General features: G+C 38.3%; 1 protein-coding gene across 3 annotated transcripts in view; it reads right to left on the bottom strand.

Annotated features, from left to right (window-relative positions):
* The window catches only part of MSRA (methionine sulfoxide reductase A), a 559731-nt gene that overhangs the window by 254287 nt on the left and 282845 nt on the right, over positions 1-22599 (bottom strand). For all 3 annotated transcript variants that reach the window (XM_077152948.1, XM_077152946.1, XM_077152945.1), the window contains exon 3: positions 9768-9887. In XM_077152948.1, the coding sequence (XP_077009063.1) occupies positions 9768-9887 (120 nt within the window). The remainder of the gene's footprint in view (positions 1-9767; positions 9888-22599) is intronic.

Below are 22599 nucleotides of genomic sequence, written 5' to 3'. Positions count from 1 at the left end.
GGCAAGCAATGATGCTGTTCTAGCTCATAAGCATGTTGCAAAGATTAGTTGAAAGCACACAGTATGTAAAAGTGGTTAGCGGATCACAAACTAGAAATTAATATAAGATACTATTATAATACCTACCGCAAGTATTATGTTGTACACTGTTCTTGTAAACCTAAATGTGTGCATTATATACCAAGCCACCAGCTTTTGTGATATTTTAGGACTATAATAATAATAAATTCAGGAGTGGAAAAACCAATTTATCCTTAACCAGAGGACAGAAGGAGAGAAAGAGGAAAAGGAAATGAGAGAAAAGAAGAGGAAGGAGACAACCACAAATAAAAGAGTTTGAAACGCGTTGTGGGTGAGGGGTCTTCCCCACCAGAATCCTTCTTCAAACAGTACTGACGCAGACTCCCAATTCCAAAGGCTGAAGACGCTGAAATCAGCTCTGTCCCCTGGCACGTCCCGATAGACCATGTAATCCCACGCATCAGGGGCCAGGATTTATTAAGCAAAGCTTATGCCACAGCTGAGGAAGCTCGGAGGTTGGTAAATGATTCACATGCTGATGAGGCTCCGGCAAAGCTGGGGTGAGGGACCCGCGCTGGCACACGGCAGCCACCCCTACCGAAGCTGCTCAGTTCATAACCGGGTCGATTCACTCACGCGATCCGCGGCTGTGTTTTTGTAGGAGTCCCTCTTTGTTGCAATTTTAACTTGGCAGATAGGGCAGTAATTGACCCAGATATTTATTTTTAATGTAATTGGGGAGGGGGGGGGAGGGTGCAAATGAACCTTATTCTAAGGCTCTAAAAATTGTCAGTCATTATGAAGTAATTAAGACCTAGCATATCACATAAAATTCCTAGAGAAGCTCAACCCCCTCTCTAAGGTTATTTTCTCGTGTTACATTATGGCTTCATTATATGTGATTTGAAAATATCATTGTAGGCACATTCATCAACTGCTTTTGCAATTACATTTGACAAACTGCTTGCCATAGCAAATTCCTCCTAACCTCCCTTCTAAATCTTTGAGAAGATAATACTGAAACAATGAAAGAATAAACTATTCTAGTGCTGTATGGGTATAAAGAATGTTTTATTATTGCCTCTTTCCATATAATTTATTCTTCACTTAAGTGACCTATTAGGATTTTACCATCAGATATGCTAAAATATTGGCACATTTGACTACTTAAGGTCCATCGGCCTTTTGACCTTTGACCCCCACACCTGTTCCCAAAGGTGATTTTAAGTTGTTCAAGGAGAGGAGTGGGCTGAATAGCCAAATAGGCTACAGAATATTAAAATACCCAGCTTGTATGAAGATTATACAGAACATATAAACAGTCTTCATAGAATCCACCATAACAGTACATTTCCTCTCCTCCCCTTAAATGGCAAATAACAAACATTGACACAACTGGACTCTATGGATGCAAGAACTGACAAAGAAAGGAAAGGCACAAAGCACTTCCTTTTACAGTCTGAAGACATCAATCTTGCAGCGCTTTATGTTTTTGTGCTTGCTGGCCTTCAGTCCTTTGCAGTTATTAGAAATTCTCATCCCCTGCCATGACTAAGGATTGATTTAAATATCTTGGTAGACTCTAAATATTTCTAACAAAGCACCCCAATGTCTATTTCATTTCAACTTCTGGAACTTTGGCCTACCCTTCAGGATACTGGTTCCACACCTATCTGAGTATAAGAGACCATATCATTTTGTCAAGAAAGTGTAAAAAGAGACCCCATTAAAGTAGCTCGAATTTTAAAATTCATGCATGAGGGATATATGTGATGACCTAAAGCTGCTCTGAATTCAGGAGCACCTTTCAGTGATTATATATTTTACTTATCAATGTCATCACCCTTACATATTGAAAGCATAAGTCAATGGGACCAAGATGATTATGTATATGGTCTGCAGGTCACGCTTGCTGGACAGATCAATTTGCAGACTGCCCTAACTCTGCAGGCAACAAGGAGCCACAAACCTGTCTGGGAAGCAGACCTGCAGAAGCTTTGAAATATAGTAAGGGGAGGAATCAAGGAAAACACTCTCCTGTTAATGACTACCTTTCTCATTCCTAAATCCAAGGGACATAGGAGAGGCCAAAGCATCTTAACAAGAGAAGCTCCTCCAGGCTCTCTTTATTGTCACATCCTCAGCAGCTCTGCTCCTGGTGGTAGCAGAGGGCACTTAAAGTATCTAGCCAACACAAGAACTGTCAATCAGTAAATCTTGATATTCAATTTTTTAAAAGGATCCAGCCTAATTAAAATAACCATGAGCTAGTTGACAAAAATATTGATCTCTTGGGAAATCTTAACATTACAAACTCAAAAGCCACCTCCAGTTTGAATCCGTGTTCCCCACCCTCACCTCAAAGGGCAAAACGGATGCAAGATTTCAACTTTCTTTTAGAATTCTAGCAAGACTATGATCGAGGGGGATAAATTTCCAACCTTCTATTCAAATCTACTTCGCAAATCACTTAATTTCTCTCCGTCTCAGTTTTCTATGACAAAGAAAATAGTCTCAATGGTTTTCAAACATTAAGAACTTTTAAAAATGAAATATTAGCCAGAACCGCAGTAGGTAATACAGTTAAAAACTGTGAATGAGTTCTCCATTCACAGTTTAAATCTTCATTATTTAAATGATGCATTATTTGTAGAAGCCCTAAAGCCAATTCCTAGAGCCCTAGGGTTCTATAGTGTCAGTCTGAATGCCACTGGAAGAGAAGATGGTGTTAAAGGAACTCTAAATTGACATTCTGGCCCCAGGTCAAAGAATGGCTCCTGGCAAAGGAGGCACCCAAGGGGGACACCTGGTGCTGATGCAATCAGGTTTCAGGAATGTGCAGGCAGAACCAGACTTGTAGGACAAGAAAGAGAGGCCTAAGCTCTGACCAATCAGTTTTGGACAAGTTTCCTTCTGCCTCTAGGTTCTAGTAAGCCATTAGAACAGAGTTCATCTAACAACTGCCCGTTTCCTTTTCTTACAGACTAAATTCCTAAGGCCTGCCCTTTCCTCCACCCCACCCCCACCCCCACCCTCAAACCTTTCGCAAAGGTTTTGAAACACCTGCTGTTATTTGGTGCTGCCCAATCCACAAATTGCTATACTCTTTATAAAGCTCCTTTCTTTGTATTTGCAGTAGTACTTCTTTTAACAATGGTTGAGGTTCCTTCCCGGTTTGAAATATCCTCCTGAGGTCAGTCCTTCAAAGAAGTGCCCCTTAGCAAGAAGTCAAGCTTGTTTTTTCTGGTGATTGAGATTTAGAGAAAAACAAAATGAGCAGGTATCCCTTTACCTGTTTTTTGTTGTTGTTGTTGTTTTGTTTGTTTGTTTGTTTTTGTAGATCAGGCATCCATTCACTGAAATAGTATACTTTGAATAGTAATATGGGGGGGTGGGGGGAGAGGAGCTGTATTTGGTCTAGGAGGTTATAACGATGCGTTACTGGGTCTCTGCACTTGAGGTAGGCTTTCTGTCTGTTGTTTTGAGAGAAATAAGCATTTTCATCAAGCTTGCTATGTGTTCAAAATTCAGTTATATGTCTAAAATAAGAGGAACAAAAAGTGATCACATTGCTTATAGCGAGAACTGAACACCAGAATTCTTACATTTTTTTAGGGATATATAAATAATTTAGTCATAATTTATCTTGACTGACATTGAAATGAGTACAATAAGACTGACTATGCACTAAAAAGATTTAATGTAGTCTGCAAGGAATTTAGAAAGGTTTTTACATTGCTTGATGAAATCTGCTAATAACAGAACTCATCACTACTTTGAAGAAGAATAGATCATTAAACTCATGTGAGATACACAGACGTGTACATCCACCCAAACACTTCAGAAATTAAATCAAACTAAAAAAATACAGTGAGTCGCTTTATGGTAGTGGGGAAATTATGTGATATTTGGTTAGAGACAATACATGCCTTTGGAGAGGTGGGTAGATATGAACCATCAATAACACAGAGGAGGAAGAGGAGAAAATAGGTTGCATTTGTAGCAGCATGCTCTCCTACTGTGAGCTGACCCCAATCCTTCACCAAGAAATGCTCCATGTCCATCATGCTTATCTTTAATACGAGAAAGAGCAAGAGTGATAGAAAACATTTTTGGGAATACTTACGATCTGAAATAGTTTTTAAAATAATTATTTGAAATACCGTTATTTTCACCACAACTCTATTCATTTTATAAAGCAAGCACTGCTCCCATTTTCCAAGTGAGAAAACTGAGGATTAGGGAATGAAGTGGCTTTGGCATCAATTCCACTAGAAGGTGACATGAGGACTCCCACTCTCTGCTCCTCCCAGACTCAGGCTCCTACTCAGGATCTCTGTCCCACATTTTGCCTGAAAATCTATCAGGGCACTCTGTTGATAAGGAAAGTGTCTAGGCCTCAGATTTTCTGTGATGATTGTATAAATCTCACTTATGAGACAAAGTTATGAAGTCCCTTTCATGCTTCTGGCTTTGGTGCCACTTGGGTTTACAGATTTCTAAGAGCTTTTGAATAGACTAATAAACATGAAATTGTTCTGAACATCTGTAAGCAAAATATGAAAGATATTAACCAGTGAATGAACATCCTGGGTTTTCTTGGCAGAAATGGGGTATTTGTGTATTAGGCTAGTGCACTGAAATTAACCCAGAATGCTTATCCATTGCAGAATTTCTTTTCATATTTTCATCTGTACAGTTGTCATAAAATGTAAGAATAACTCTCTATCAGGGTATTCAGGAATCTAATAGCTCAATTACTTCTAAAATCAATACAGTAAAGCAACAGCATGCCAGTTACTCATTGAGTTTGCATAACAACCGTTTGGGGGAGTGTGTGTGAGTATGTGTGTATGCACACACACATATGTATGCAGAGAAAGCCAGGGTCAGTCCAGCTCTTTAAAACAAATGAAAGATTAAGCTTTCATTTTACTAGAGAAAAGAATCTTGGAAGACAGGAACTAGTATCATTCTGCTTCATATTATAAACAACCTTCCCCTCGTACTTAGCATAGTGTCTTGCATTTACTACATTCCCAGTAAATTTATTTATTCAAGAAAGCCTATATGAAATTTAGTCTCCAGGTTCCTATGAGCTCTCCAGTCCCAGGCAAACACCAAGCTTTTAAGGAACACTAAATGATAAATGAATCTTTGGAAATCATTTTCAGAACAGAATGGTGGCCAGCAAGATTTCAATTATTTCTCAGTACGACTCTTAGAGGCAGGTCAGAAGCACAACACACAGTGGCCAAATAGGGGTCTACAGGCTGTGAGAGATGCTAACCCATACTCAAGCCTAGGCTGAGTTCCTGCTGCAGGAGCTGGTGGTGGGCAGGTCTCAGAGGAGTCAATTCAGGCCTGAGACATTTGGGAGATACAAGTTTTACGGCCTATGAGCCATGAGGTCAGTGTTAACAAATACATCTGACGAAGGGAAACTTAAAGTGCCTGTTATGGGAGGATGGTCACTTTTCAGACAGGGTCAAATGAAACTATGAATGCATGTGAGGGATAGGGAGTCTCCAGGGAAATGCATAGAGGCATCAGAATCTTGGAGAAACCATAACGGTTTAGATTCTGGCTCTCAGCTTTGCAAGGCCAGAAATTCAACTGATATTGTTTAATTGAACCTAAAGTTAATCCCATTTGGAAGGAATGATCCATGCAGACTAAATTCACAATAGATTGAGGTACATATCCTAGAATGGCATTTTACTGACTTAGAAATGAGAATTAGAACTGTCTGGCTGACTAACCTGGACTTACTCCATTTTCTTTTTGTAAATAGTCTCCATAGGAAGATAAAAGACTAGACGTTTCCACAGGGTATGGATCAGAACAAGAGACATTAGTCAAACAACTTAAAAGTTTGATGGTGTCAGGCTCTGTGAGCCTGTCCTTTAGATTAGACCTTGCAGAGCACCCAACAGGCAGCTAACAGGCTTCCTTTTCTCTAGGCTGCTATGGCTGGCCAACCTCCTTGTTTATGTCCTGTTTTTCTCTTTTCACAAATCAGTGCATTCCATCCAGTTACTCTGAAGTCTACAGACTTGGAAGGCATTCTCTCTTCTAATTGGCTGCGAATCCCTGCTCTGATTCATTACAGGTATATTTTATACTTTAATATCCAATGGGCAACTTTGTTCCACATTCTTATAAAATTGTTGTCCCCTGGTATCTTCTACAGGCTTAAATCTCCCACAGGAGATCTCCCAGCAATGTAACAGACCCATTAGCAAACCCATTAATGAATGTTCTGCTTACATGTCACAGTCAACTCTAATCATGTGTTAGTTCTGGATTCACATCCTCTCAAGGCTATTATTAGAAGTCATATATCTTTCCTGCATGCTTAATCACAACTCCAGCTTAGGTTTTAGAATCAATGGCCCATTAAATATCCACAAAGAAATATTCAGACATTAATACACATCCACTCTGAAAACACACTTGCTCTTACACTCACATATATGCACATTCACTCACTCATCACCTGATGAGACTGCACATATTAGTAGAGAGGGCACAAAAAAATTTTAACCTATGGCTCCTGGGTATGCATGCCAAGACAATGCTTGGGGAAACTCTGACATTTGCTACCATGTAATAAATTGGGAGTAAATGGTGATGGTAAGGTGAGCCCCATGGATTTGATTACCTCTCCTAAGTGCTACCACTGTAATTCTGCACCTGCCCCCAAGAAATCAAATGCTACCTTAGGCATAAGAGTGTTGCTGCTTGAGAGAAGAATTAGTCACACACTTTAAATTTTTATGCTTCTTTTCTTGGAAAACAACAAAAATCCTTTACAAAATACTCCTAGGTTATGACCAAAGATTTACAAACTTAATTATAAATACAAAAGTCATCAATCTTGGAATTAATGCCAATATTAGAATATAGACTAGAATGTCTCTTACACTCAGCCAAATATTACCCATCTTTGCAGAATCTTGTTTTTTCCTTTCTTTCAAGTCAGACTTTGAGCACTAGAGGTGTCAGAGGGGCAGCCCACCAGTATAACCAGCTTTCCATCTCCTCCAAATCCCTCCTCAGACAAAAATCTTTAATTAGCTAGTTATCATAATTACTCTAGCCAGGGACCTTATTTGTTCTCCTTCCTTCCTATTCCCAGGGATCTGAAATATCTACAACTCCTGTGCCATAGAATCACAGCTTCTTTCTGCCTTTTTGCCTTTCCCTTTTACGATCAGAACAACAAAAAAATCCTGGGGAAAGAAATCATCTCTCCTTCTCTGTTTGGGTAGGACCCTATAACTATCTTTTTCCAATCAGGAACAAGTTTCCATGACAACCGTGCTTCCCAATGCTACCACTAACTTAGCAGGTAGTGTTCATATCAAAGAGAGGGTTCTTTACCAACCTCTGTGGTTTCTGCACTTCCCCACAGCTATAGGGCTCTCACATACCAGCTGTTAGCACAAACTGTATTTTAGGAGGGTTTTGTCCTTTTCTCTTCTAAATCACAGAAAGGCAAAAGAAATTGCTTCTATGCTTCTCATACTAATCATTTTAAAACACATCTAAATATATATAAAATTACTGTAGAGTGAAAGATATGAAAGAGAATTTGTGACTTGGTGGATGGAAATGTGAATAGATGAATGAAAAACAGCTAAGACTAAGGACTTAAGTGACGTAACACCCTGGTCATGGTATAAACCTTGAGCTGCAAGGCAAGGAGATTGGAATCCTTGCTCTGCGTGGCTTTGGCAAACTACTTATTCTCTCCAGGCTCAATGCTCTCTCTGTAAAAGACAGAAACTGAGATACCTCATGGGATTGTAGGAAGACTAGATGGGAAAAAACAGACACAAAAGGTGTTCCTTAGAGTGTCTGGCACATAGTAGGATTGCAACAAATGGCAACAATGCTCTGTTTTAAGGAAAAGAGTTGAATTTGGGAAGAATCTGAGCAAACAAGCAATCACAATGTTCTATTTCATTATTAATATTTTGATAGTAGTGATAACACTAGAAATAATAGTACAAGCACTAGACATTTGGAGATTTTCTTAGCAACCTTTTTCTCTTAGGCTATTAAGTCATGTCTAGAATTCCAGGAAGGGATCAATTCATTTCCGTTTCTGAGACTTGAGAGGAAACACCTGGGTAATCTCCAGGGTTCATCTGAATCTCTCTATTTATAGCTTTGCATAAAAAATTTGTTTAATTTTTATACAGAAGCAAAAGAAAAAGGACTGAACAGAAAGTATTTGTTCACTATTCCACATTCTCAATACCAATCAGTACATTTCAATTCTTCTCTAGAGGCAGGGCAAACAAGAACATACAGTTTTTTTTTTTTGTGATATTTTCATTGTTGTGCAGTTCAAATTTCATTTCAAAATGAGAATTCTTATTGTTGCAATCAAACCAACATGTTCATTACCCCACACATGCCCAGGCTCCCCCTCCTCCCCCACCTTTACTCACTGTGCCTTAGAGAGGCGAGGGGGTCCTCCACAAGCAACACAATTCAAACCTTTAATTTTTAAAACTGGAATTGTTCACATATTTTTAAATCCCATTTCTGCCAATATGGTGGTCTGTATATCTAGATAATCTCTCCCTGTTAAGAACTCTTAAGATGGTGAATAATTTTTTTTTTAAATATGTGTTAAATGCTATCTGAGCTGGCAGGAAAGTAAAGGAAATCCTTGAAAGCCAGAAACAAAAAACAAGTCCAGGGAGGTAATTTGGTATTCAAGCTAGAATTTGTCATGGGGCATTGCCTATTCTTGGTAGCCTAGAGCCCAGGTTAGCAAATTTTTTTCTGTAAAAAACCAGATAGTAAATATTTTAGGCTTTGTAGGCCCTATAATCTCTGTCACAAACACTAGTTCAGCCACTGAAGCACAAAAATAGCCATTGACAATCTGGAAACAAATGAGCATGGCTACATTTAAACCTTAAACTTCAAATTTTGTTGAAACAGTGGGTTGGTTTGGCCTGTGGACCATGGATTGCCGATCCCTGGATTATAGGATGGCTTTTAATGATTTTTCCTCTGGAAAATAAGTCTGGTATGTTTATCCTGTGTGGGAGACTGTTGCAGTGATGACCCCCAATTTCTTCACATCTCCCTTTGTATCCACGCCTTTGGGGAGGCCCCTCCCACATTAACCCTGGGCTAGGTCATGTGATTTACTTTGCCCAATAGGACAATAATAAAGGTGAAGCAGAGATTTGAACAGCACTAGTAAAATGGGGCTTGTTCTCTCTTGCTGCTCCTGGGATCTCTGCAACCACCACCATGTGAATCAGCCCAGGCCAGCCTGCTGAAGACATATGGCCCAGTCATCCCCATGACCCCAGCCAACAGACAGGACCAATTACCAAACACATGAGTGAAGCCATCCTAGACCAATCAATTCCCAGGCAACCCACCAGTCGATGGTGACCACCTGAATGAGCCCAGAGAAGGACAGCAAAACAACCACTAAGCTAAGCCAAGCCTAAATTACTAAGCCACAGAATCCTAAGTTAATAATTGTTTTAAACCTATAGGTTTTAGAGTAGTTGTTCTATGTAAAGAGCCAAATGATCAATTCTGTAGGAAGTTTATTATTTTTTAAAAATATAATGTGAGAGACCAACGGTATATTTACAGAAATGGGAAAGAGGAGACTGATTCATTTTTTTTTATCCTGTCACCCACAGCAGGGACAAGTCAACCCTTTTTCCTCCTAGTGATTTGACAAAGTGAATTTTTCCTACCTGAACAGACTTCTTTATAAGTAGGATTGTTAGTATAGCCTCCTGCAAAACCAACTTGAGTTGAATATACTCCTTTCAGGATCCAGAATTTCCTTTCAGCTCCCCAGAAACAGCCCATTCCTAAGAAAAACATAAGATGCTTTAAATATTTCATCAAAAACAAGATAGACATTTCACATTAGAATTCCTATTTCATTGGAAAATTAAAACTGTTAGTTATTTTTGATTACCAAATGACAGCAAGGTTTTATCTTTTAAAGAAGTTAAATTTAATAAACAATTTATATTTAAGGTGATTAACACAGAATATCTCTACTTTAGAACTGCAAAACCCAAAGGTAAAATTGGGAGCTTATAATACAGAATATAGGGAACTTAGAGATACATAGAAGCTAGAGGTGGGTAAATGGTTAGTTAAGGAGGTTGAACTCAAATGTAATGGAATAGATAGAAGTGAAGGTAGTTCAGTAGTATGTTTATCAGTAATATTACCATATTGAAGGTGGACATGACTAAAAGGGGTTGATATTCCTGTGTGTCCCACTGATTAACACAAGAAATATAAACTAGTTTTTGCAAGAACTAATTCAAAGGTATGATTCGTATAGAAAGAGTGCTTAAGTCCAGTGTACAGTGGGAAAACTGCTATTGTATGCTATGGGCTATGTTCAAAAGGAAAACATCAGCACTACCACAGCAACAGCAGAGGTAAATAATGGGGGGGGAGGGACAAGAGTTAAGAGCAGGTTTAGATTTTCTATTTGGCAAAATAGGAACCAAAACTATTATTGGTTTTCTTTCTCTTGGGAACAATGAAATTTTCTGTAATTTCCTCCCACAGTGAGGAGGGCAATGATTTTACTGGCAGAGTTGGGCTTAGAGAGAGTGAGGCCACATCTGAGCAACAAAAGAGGTCCTCCAGAAGTAACACTTGGACACACTTACAGGTAGGCTAAGCTTCTCTGCTACCTACATAAGCTTCAAAACAGTAAGCCTCAAGATTAAGGGCATGGCCTATTGATTTGGGTGTTCCTAAAGTTTGACGAAGTATCAGGGGATTCACTGATGGTAAAGTTTAATAGTTCCATATTTTTTCTCCCATTCCTCAAGGGACTTTGCCAGTACTTTTTGATTATCTGCTTAATATACTCTAGGATATATCCAGGAATTATATTAGGCTATACAGGATTAAAGGACCTCTTTCTTATTCTGGGCTCCCTGTGTTTTAATTGTACAAATGAGCTATATAGATAGGTTGAGTAAGATGAGGTGCTACAGAAAATTTCAGTTCCAAACCAAATAAACCTTTCTTCCTTTGGTCTCAAAGAATATGTGTGGTTCTAAAATATAAACATTCCTTCCTTACCCCTATGGTCTGAATTACTTTAACCAAACCTGATCAGCGTCATTCTTATCTCTAAATATCAAGTTATATATATAGCATCTTACTCAACCTATCTGTATAGATCATTTGAAAAATTGCCCTCCCCACTATGTGGGACATGACATCCAGGGTGAAAGTCTCCCTGGCAACGTGGGAGATGACTCCAAGGGATGAATCCAGACCCAGCACTGTGGGATCAACAATTCCATCCTGACCAAAAGGGGGAAAAGAAGTACAATTAATAAAGTATCAGTGGCAAGAGAGTTCAAATAGAGTTGAGAGGCTACTCTGGAGGTTGTTTTTACACAAGCTTCAGGTAGACCTTGCTACTCATCATAACCTGCCAATCCCCAACCAGGACCATTCCAGCCAATCCTAAAGAATACCTAGGGCAATTTATAAGATTCCACAAGGGTTCCATGCACTGGAGTAACTTTCCAGAAACCTACTGGGTCCCTGGACCAGATAAGTCATGAAACCTAGCCCAGCCTCTCCAGAACATCAGATAGCTCCACCTCCCTTCCCCATATTAGTGACAGACCCTTCCAACATGAAAAAGTTAGAATGACCATAGCCCAAACACCCCTAAAGAGAGGGATAGAAAGATCAAAGGTGACGGTGGAGTTATACAGAGAAGATAAGATTTAACAAATGTATACGACTGCTGAATCCTAAAATTGATATCTCTTTTAGTCTCCAGTATCTTAGAGCAGCTAGAAGTAGAAACCTAAAATTGTGGAATTGTAACCCATGTCAAACTCTGAAATATGTTCTACAACTAACTGTGGTGCTGTGCTTTGAAATTTATTGCTTTTTTTGGTATATATGTTATTTTTCATGAAAAAAGTCGATTGTGATGATAAAAAAAAATATTTATTCCTTTTAGCCTCCTTTTTCTGGAGCAGCTAGAAGGAAAAATCTGAGAGGATCATATGGTAGCCCATGACAAATTCTGGGATCTGCCCTATAACTGCTTGTTGAAAAGGGCTTTGAAAACTACTGCATATATACAAAGCAAAGAGAGAGAGTGGCTTCACTCTCTCTAACCCCAACTCTGCATATATACTAAGCATATATACAAAGCAAAAAAATATTTATTTCTTTGCTTTGTATATATGCTACACTATATGCAATAGAAAAGTTTTTAAAAAGTGCAAAAATGTAGAAAGCCTTCTAAATAATTTAATAAAATAACTCTTTTTATGAACGAGTCTCAACTCTATTCACTATGAACTTGTCAGAACATAATAACTTGTTGTATTAAATGATCAGCATTCTGATCATGCTTTAAGAAAATATTTCAACAAAGGGTAATACTAAATTACTGATTTTAATGGAAAAACTCCCCAAATCAGCATCAATGCAGTATTTCCAGTGAACAATTTCTACATATATGTTGTTCAGTTTCTGAAGATTTTAAAAAGACTTTATAAAACTTCATGGGATATATACTGTTCAACAAAAAATTATTTTTCTGAGTTCTACTATAGAGTATAATGAAAGAGGGTAGAAAGAGAAAAAGGGAGAAGAGGGAAGGGAGGTAAAGGGGTAAAGATTACAATAAAAATTATAAAGCTCAGAAATACAGTGTTGGATTCAACCAGCAAAATTGTGTTCATTTCAGTAGTCAATGGATTCCTTTGAGCATCTGACGAACACTTAAGATCTATCTCCTCCAAGCACACACACCCGGAACGAAAAGGTGGCATTCCATTTCAGGTGGTTCTTAGACCTATGGAGGCCTATCCATTGGCTCCAGATAAAGAACCCATGATTTCCACCGTAAGTTTCTAAACTATCCAGAACAACTGCTATTCTATGGCTAGTTCCTAGAACTAAGCAAGATTCCTGCCTCCCTCAAGTTTTATATGGCTTTCCTAAGTCATATAAGTATCTTGGGTAGAACAACAGTTGGCAAATTAAAATATGCTTCCTCCTCCTGTAGAAACTAGATTTGCTGGACTCAACAACAGAGGTAAAAAAACAAGATAGGTAGAAGTTTACTGAAGTTATTGCCACTTGTTGACATTCTACTTCAAAAATTCAAAGCAATAACAATAACCAAAAAGCAATGTGCATAAGTTTTTAAATTATAAAATTATTCTATTTGTTAAAATGTAAGGAGAAATCTACTAACCCAAAATAGGCAAACAATTCAACAGCTTGATAGAGTCAAATGATTGAATTTAATATAGTAAAAATTATACTTGTGAAGCTATTGCAATGTGGAAATAAATATATCATAATTATCTAGAACTAAAGGAATATATATATACATGTTTTCATTACAATTGTGAAAAAAATATCCATATCAAAAAGAAAAGACTACAAGAAAATCCACTAAAATTATAGCCATGATTGTGTTAGAGTTGTGACAATAAGGATTTTCTCTTTCAGTTTTCAAATTTTTCTGTAATAGATTCTTATTATCTTAAAGTAAAAACATACACATTTTTTAGAGGAAAGCAAAAAATTCAAAGAAATAACAGATAAATATATGTATTATTTGAGTTAAATGCTGCTAGCTGCCAATTTCCCTGTTTACAAGTGAATTATTCGCTGCTAGTAAATATAAAAAAAAAAACTGAGTATCTATGAAAATTTGAGTGTTCCCAAGTCTTTGAAAAAAGGACTGACTATTAATTTTACTTCACTTCATTCTCTGGGATGAGGGAATAATATCAATCTCTGGAGAAGAAGAGGTAAAAAGCAAACTGACAAGATCATACTTCTGGTATCTTATTTCATGCTTTTGAGACCGGTAGCTGAACATCAGTTAATGTGAGGAATTTTTTTTTTAATTTTAGCTTAAATAAATAAGTATTTAACTTAAATAAATTGACATTTATTTGGTTAACAAAAAATGAGCTGAGCAGTTTCACTGGATATAAAAGTTCACAAAGGTACCCAGGAGTTAGTATGTGTGCTTTGTGCAAAGTTGAAGGTATTTCAGCCCTTGAAGTTCAATCTATAGGGCTCACTGAACAAAATGTTCCTTTATTGTCTAATATTTATCAGTGATAATACCAATAGATACTGTCATGATCAATATTATAAACATCAGGTATGTGGCAGGCTATTTTAGAAGCCAGCCAATCCTGACATTCATTCATAATTTCATTTAGATGGCCCCACACACTTCAGGCCATCTGTCCACACAGTGTAGACAGTACAAACCTAAAATGATCTTGGACAAACCAAGTGAAACATTTGCTGCAAGCAGAGAGAGATTTAATCCCCTTTTTATTTTTAATAGGGATCAAGAACAGACTCCTGCCATAGGGAGGATGATCAATCGCCATCTGTACAAAGGTTTCCAGGGACCACTTGTAGATGAAATAATGCATCAGAGACCTGGGGTATAATCAACATCAAAATTTCTGGAGAGGTACTTAACTTAGGCTGGGGCTTGTGGTTAAGCACGAAAATTCCGTCTGAAGCAATCAGAGGTGTCTGGTATAACCAAAACATTCTATTAGTTCTTTTTCTTTTTTCCACTGTAAAAGTTACATCTTTATACAGTAGTTTTCAAGAATCAAGGATAATGGAACACAGCTCAGTAGTCTCAGGTACTTCCCTCCAGCCACTCCAATATACCTTAAATTAAAAAGGAATATCTATATAATGCATAAGAATAACCTCCAAGATAATCTCTTGACTGTTTGAAATCTCTCAGCCACTGAAACTGTTTTGTCTCATTTCTCTATTCTCTCTTTTGGTCAAGAACGTTTACTCAATCCCTTGATGCCAAGTCCTGGCTCATTCTGGGATTTCTGTCCCACATTGCCAGGGAGATTTATACCCCTGGGAGTCATGTCCCACCTCAGGGGGAGGAAAGTGAGTTCATCTGTTGAGTTGGCTTAGAGAGAGAGGCCAGATCTGGGGGTAACTCTCAGACCTAATTTTAAGTAGCTTAGCCTATACTTTGTAGGAGTAAGTTTCATAGTGGTGAACCCCAAGATCACGGGCTCAGCCTAATGATCTGGTTGTCCCCACTGCTTGTGAGAATATCAGAAATTCTTCAAATGAGGAAGTTGAATATTTCCTCCTTTCTCCCCAGTTCCCCAAGGGGACTTTGCAAATACTTCTTTATTTTCATTGCCCAAAATATTCTGGGATATATCAGGGCATCACACTAACTTGGACAAACCAGCAAAATTTCATGCCCTACTCAAGATTCCACATACTTATGGTATTCAACTAAACTGACCATACAAGTTAAATCAGGAAATGCATTACTCAAAATATAAATTTGGCACCAAATAAACATTTCTCCCTTTGGTCTCACGCAAAAGTTGAAGTTTTAAAATATGGACCATATCATCCTTTACCTTAGTTCTATCTAGATGAGCTTCATTCATATCTCTACTTGAAGTCTGATCACTTTTTCAACTTTTTAAACAGTTCCTGTATGGGATAGCGCTGACTTTCAAACCTTCAAAGCCCTAACTCTGAGTCCCACATGTCACATAAATACCCAAGGTTTCTGGGAATGACCAGGTTATAAACAAACAGCTAAGTATCTCAGAATTTAGAAATAACAGTTACAACTCCTGAATATATGTGACTACTATAAAAGCTTACAACCTAGGACCCTTTACAATAGGCTCCAACCTGATAACCCATGTTCTTGACTTCAGTTCACTGAGTTTTTGTATTATAGTTAGTCCATATGATTAAAGCATGAGAGTATTTGTCTTTTTGTTCCTATATCATTCAACGTACAGTTCTTAAGGTTCATACATGGAGTTACATGCCTCACAACTTCATTTCTTCTTGCAGCCTCTCGGTAGTCCATTATATGTATACACTATAGTTCCCCCTTCCATTCCTTAGTCATTGTACCCTTGGGCCACCTCCATCCATTGTGGATCACGAACGCTGCCACCATAAACACCAGTATGCAAATGTCCATTCCTGGAGGAATACTCAGTTCCTCCAGGAATAAACTGAGCAAAGGATTTCAGGATCATTTGGCAACACCACACCTAGCCTCCAATGGGCTGCACCTCTCAGTTTCCCTACTGAAAGTGAATAGGTACATCTCTTTTTCTGCATTTTCTCCAGTACTTGTTTCTCTCTGTTCATTTCTAAACAGCTTATTCACATATCATACAATATCAAACCTAAGTGTATAGACATGCCTTTGCCACCACAATCTACATAAAGACATTTCCTTTTCTTCCACAAAGAATCTATACCCCGACTTCCAGAGAAGATGGTGGCTTAGCAAGACGTGCAGATCTTAGTTCCTCCTCCAGAACAGCTACTAGGGGAGTAGAAACGATACAGAACAGCTCCCGGAGCCATGACAGAGATCAAAAAGACAGCGTACCCCATCCTGGAACAGCTGACTGGCTGAGAGAACCTGCTCGGGTGAGATTGCCGAGAGGCGCGGGCTTCCCGGGGCCGGGGTGGCAAGCGGCCGGAGTCCCTCCCTTCCTCCTTCCTGGGCCAGCTGGGACAATTGGACAGGCGGTCCCCTCAAGCCGCGGTGGCTGGCGTCCCCCCCACGCGCGGCCCCCCGGACCAACTGGGAGAATTGGATCGGAGATCCCCAGGCCGCGGAGAATGGTGACCGGGATCCCTTCCAAACACGTGACTTCCCGGTCCGGCTGGGAACGGTGCACTCTCCCGGGCCACGGCGGCTGGCGCCCTCCCGCTACGCTTGGTGCCCCGGGCCGACTAGAAGATTCCGACGGGCGTTCTCCCGGGCTGCGGGGGTCGGCGACCCTCCCCGCGTTCGGATCCCCAGGCTAGCTGGCACTCTTCCAAGCTGCTTCGGCTGGCGACCCCCCCCACAGCGAGAGTGTTCCAAAGTTAAAGGACCCACAGCACCTTTTACTGGTGGGACCCGCAGACAAACGTGTGCCACGAGTGTCACCTAATGGGCAGGATAAGAAAAACAGAACCCAGAGATTCCACAGAAAAATCTTACAACCTGTGGGGTCCAACATCCAGGGAAATCTGACTAAATGCCCAAACGCCAGCAGAAGATAACGGATCACGCTCAGAAAATTGAAAATATGGCCCAGTCAAAGGAACAAACCAATTGTTCAAATGAGATACAGGAGGTGAGACAACTAATGCTGAATATACGAACAGAAATGGAAAACCTCTTCAAAAACGAAATCGATAAATTGAGGGAGGACATGAAGAAGACATGGGCTGAACAAAAAGAAGAAATAGAAAAACTGAAAAAACAAATCACAGAACTTACGGAAGTGACGGATAAAGTAGAAAAGATGGAAAAAACAATGGATACATACAATGATAGATTTAAAGAGACAGAAGATAGAATTAGTGATTTGGAGGATGGAACATCTGAATTCCAAAAAGAAACAGAAACTATAGGGAAAAGAATGGAAAAATTTGAACAGGGGATTAGGGAACTGAAGGACAATTTGAACCGCACAAATATACGTGTTATGGGTGTCCCAGAAGGAGAAGAGAAGGGAAAAGGAGGAGAAAAACTAATGGAAGAAATTTTCACTGAAAATTTCCCAACTCTTATGAAAGACCTAAAATTACAGATCCAAGAAGTGCAGCGCACACCAAAGAGAATAGACCCAAATAGGCGTTCTCCAAGACACTTACTAGTTAGAATGTCAGAGGTCAAAGAGAAAGAGAGGATCTTGAAAGCAGCAAGAGAAAAACAATCCATGACATACAAGGGAAACCCAATAAGACTATGTGTAGATTTCTCAGCAGAAACCATGGAAGCTAGAAGACAGTGGGATGATATATTTAAATTACTAAAAGAGAAAAACTGCCAACCAAGACTCCTATATCCAGCAAAACTGTCCTTCAAAAATGAGGGAGAAATTAAAACATTCTCAGACAAAAAGTCACTGAGAGAATTTGTGACCAAGAGATCAGCTCTGCAAGAAATACTAAAGGGAGCACTAGAGTCAGATACGAAAAGACAGAAGAGAGAGGTATGGAGAAGAGTGTAGAAAGAAGGAAAGTCAGATATGATATATATAATACAAAAGGCAAAATGGTAGAGGAAAATATTATCCAAACACTAATAACACTAAATGTTAATGGACTGAATTCCCCAATCAAAAGACACAGAATGGCAGAATGGATTAAAAAACAGGATCCTTCTATATGCTATCTACAGGAAACACATCTTAGATTCAAAGATAAACATAGATTGAAAGTGAAAGGTTGGGAAAAGATATTTCATGCAAATAACAACCAGAAAAGAGCAGGAGTAGCTATACTAATATCCAACAAATTAGACTTCAAATGTAAAACAGTTAAAAGAGACAAAGAAGGACACTATTTACTAATAAAAGGAACAATTAAACAAGAAGACATAACAATCATAAATATTTATGCACCGAACCAGAATGCCCCAAAATACGTGAGGAATACACTGCAAACACTGAAAAGGGAAATAGACATATATACCATAATAGCTGGAGACTTCAATTCACCACTCTCATCAATGGACAGAACATCTAGACAGATGATCAATAAAGACATAGAGAATCTGAATATTACTTTAAATGAGCAAGACTTAACAGACATTTATAGGACATTACATCCCACAACAGCAGGATACACCTTTTTCTCAAGTGCTCATGGATCATTCTCAAAGATAGACCATATGCTGGGTCACAAAGCAAGTCTTAACAAATTTAAAAAGATTGAAATCATGCACAACACTTTCTCGGATCATAAAGGAATGAAGGTGGAAATCAATAATAGGCGGAGTGCCATAAAATTCACAAATATGTGGAGGCTCAACAACACACTCTTAAACAACAAGTGGGTCAAGGAAGAAATTGCAAGAGAAATTAGTAAATACCTCGAGGCGAATGAAAACGAAAACACAACATATCAAAACTTATGGGACGTAGCAAAGGCAGTGCTAAGAGGGAAATTTATTGCCCTAAATGCCTATATCAGAAAAGAAGAAAAGGCAAAATTCAAGGAATTAACTGTCCACTTGGAAGAACTGGAGAAAGAACAGCAAACTAATCCCAAAGCAAGCAAAAGGAAAGAAATAACAAAGATTAGAGCAGAAATAAATGAAATTGAAAACATGAAAACAATAGAGAAAATCAATAAGACCAGAAGTTGGTTCTATGAGAAAATCAATAAGATTGATGGGCCCTTAGCAAGACTGACAAAAAGAAGAAGAGAGAGGATGCAAATAAATAAGATCAGAAATGTAAGAGGAGACATAACTACTGACCTCACAGAAATAAAGGAGGTAATAACAGGATACTATGAACAACTTTACGCTAATAAATACAATTTAGATGAAATGGACGGGTTCCTGGAAAGACATGAACAACCAACTTTGACTCAAGAAGAAACAGATGACCTCAAAAAACCAATCACAAGTAAAGAAATTGAATCAGTCATTCAAAAGCTTCCCAAAAAGAAAAGTCCAGGACCAGACAGCTTCACATGTGAATTCTATCAAACATTCCAGAAAGAATTAGTACCAACTCTGCTCAAACTCTTCAAAAAAATCAAAGTGGAGGGAAAACTACCTAATTCATTCTATGAAGCCAACATCACCCTCATACCAAAACCAGGCAAAGATATTACAAAAAAAGAAAACTACAGACCAATCTCTCTAATGAATATAGATGCAAAAATCCTCAATAAAATTCTAGCAAATTGTATCCAACAACATATTAAAAGAATTATACATCATGACCAAGTAGGATTCATCCCAGCTATGCAAGGATGGTTCAACATAAGAAAATCAATTAATGTAATACACCATATCAACAAATCAAAGCAGAAAAATCACATGATCATCTCAATTGATGCAGAGAAGGCATTTGACAAGATTCAACATCCTTTCCTGTTGAAAACACTTCAAAGGATAGGAATACAAGGGAACTTCCTTAAAATGATAGAGGGAACATATGAAAAACCCACAGCTAATATCATCCTCAATGGGGAAAAATTGAAAACTTTCCCCCTAAGATCAGGAACAAGACAAGGATGTCCACTATCACCACTATTATTCAACATCGTGTTGGAGGTTCTAGCCAGAGCAATTAGACAAGAAAAAGAAATACAAGGCATCAAAATTGGAAAGGAAGAAGTAAAACTATCACTGTTTGCAGATGATATGATACTATACGTCGAAAACCCGGAAAAATCCACAACAAAACTACTAGAGCTAATAAATGAGTACAGCAATGTAGCAGGTCACAAGATCAACATTCAAAAATCTGTATCATTTCTATATACTAGTAATGAACAAGCTGAGGGGGAAATCAAGAAACGTATCCCATTTACAATCGCAACTAAAAGAATAAAATACCTAGGAATAAATTTAACTAAAGAGACAAAAAACCTATATAAAGAAAACTACAAAAAACTGCTAAAAGAAATCACAGAAGACCTAAATAGATGGAAGGGCATACCGTGTTCATGGATTGGAAGACTAAATATAGTTAAGATGTCAATCCTACCTAAATTGATCTACAGATTCAATGCAATACCAATCAAAATCCCAACAACTTATTTTTCAGAAATAGAAAAACCAATAAGCAAATTCATCTGGAAGGGCAGGGTGCCCCGAATTGCTAAAAACATCTTGAGGAAAAAAAACAAAACTGGAGGTCTCACGCTGCCTGACTTTAAAGCATATTATGAAGCCACAGTGGTCAAAACAGCATGGTATTGGCATAAAGATAGATATATCGACCAATGCAATCGAATAGAGTGCTCAGATATAGACCCTCTCATCTATGGACATTTGATCTTTGATAAGGCAGCCAAGCCAGCTCACCTGGGATGGAACAATCTCTTCAATAAATGGTGCCTAGAGAACTGGATATCCATATGCAAAAGAATGAAAGAAGACCCGTATCTCACACCCTACACAAAAGTTAACTCAAAATGGATCAAAGATCTAAACATTAGGTCTAAGACCATAAAACAGTTAGAGGAAAATGTTGAGAGATATCTTATGAATCTTACAACTGGAGGCGGTTTTATGGACCTTAAACCTAAAGCAAGAACACTGAAGAAGGAAATAAATAAATGGGAGCTCCTCAAAATTAAACACTTTTGTGCATCAAAGAACTTCATCAAGAAAGTAGAAAGACAGCCTACACAATGGGAGACAATATTTGGAAATGACATATCAGATAAAGGTCTAGGATCCAGAATTTATAAAGAGATTGTCCAACTCAACAACAAATAGACAGCCAACCCAATTACAAAATGGGAAAAAGATTTTAACAGACACCTATCAGAAGAGAAAATACAAATGGCCAAAAGGCACATGAAGAGATTCTCAATGTCCCTGGCCATTAGAGAAATGCAAATCAAAACCACAATGAGATATCATCTCACACCCACCAGAATGGCCATTATCTACAAAACAGAAAATGACAAATGCTGGAGAGGACGCGGAGAAAGAGGCACACTTATCCACTGTTGGTGGGAATGTCAAATGGTGCAACCACTGTGGAAGGCAGTTTGGCGGTTCCTCAAAAAGCTGAATATAGAATTGCCATATGACCCAGCAATACCATTGCTGGGTATCTACTCAAAGGACTTAAGGGCAAAGACACAAACGGACATTTGCACACCAATGTTTATAGCAGCGTTATTTACAATTGCAAAGAGATGGAAACAGCCGAAATGTCCATCAACAGACGAGTGGCTAAACAAACTGTGGTATATACATACGATGGAATATTATGCAGCTTTAAGACAGAATAAACTTATGAAGCATGTAATAACATGGATGGACCTAGAGAACATTATGCTGAGTGAGTCTAGCCAAAAACTAAAGGACAAATACTGTACGGTCCCACTGATGTGAACCGACATTCGAGAATAAACTTGGAATATGTCATTGGCAACAGAGTCCAGCAGGAATTAGAAAGAGGGTAAGATAATGGGTGATTGGAGCTGAAGGGATACAGACTGTGCAACAGGACTAGATACAAAAACTCAAAAATGGACAGCACAGTAATACCTAATTGTAAAGTAATCATGTTAAAACACTGAATGAAGCTGCATCTGAGCTATAGGTTTTTTTTTTTGTCTGTCTGTTTGTTTGTTTGTCTTTTTTTCTTTTTGTACTATTATTATTATTTTACGTTTTTCTCTATATTAACATTCTACATCTTTTTCTGTTGTTTTGCTAGTTCTTCTAAATCGATGCAAATGTACTAAGAAATGATGATCATGCATCTATGTGATGATATTAAGAATTACTGATTGCATATGCAGAATGGAATGATTTCTAAACGTTGGGTTAATTTCTTTTTTTTTCTTTAATTAATTAAAAAAAAAAAAAAAGAATCTATACCCCTCCTCCACGCCCTCCCACTCCTGCCTGTTGACATTTAGTTCTGGCATAATGCCTTTGTTATATTCAGTGGAAGTATTATTATAGGCCCTAGCTTGCACTGAATGTACTTTTTCCCATACATACCTTCTATTTTCAGT

The sequence above is a fragment of the Tamandua tetradactyla genome, chromosome 3, assembly GCF_023851605.1.
Source record: "Tamandua tetradactyla isolate mTamTet1 chromosome 3, mTamTet1.pri, whole genome shotgun sequence".
Lineage (NCBI taxonomy): Eukaryota > Metazoa > Chordata > Mammalia > Pilosa > Myrmecophagidae > Tamandua > Tamandua tetradactyla.
Note: the sequence above shows the minus strand (reverse complement) of the source record. Positions and strands in the feature narration are given on the sequence as shown.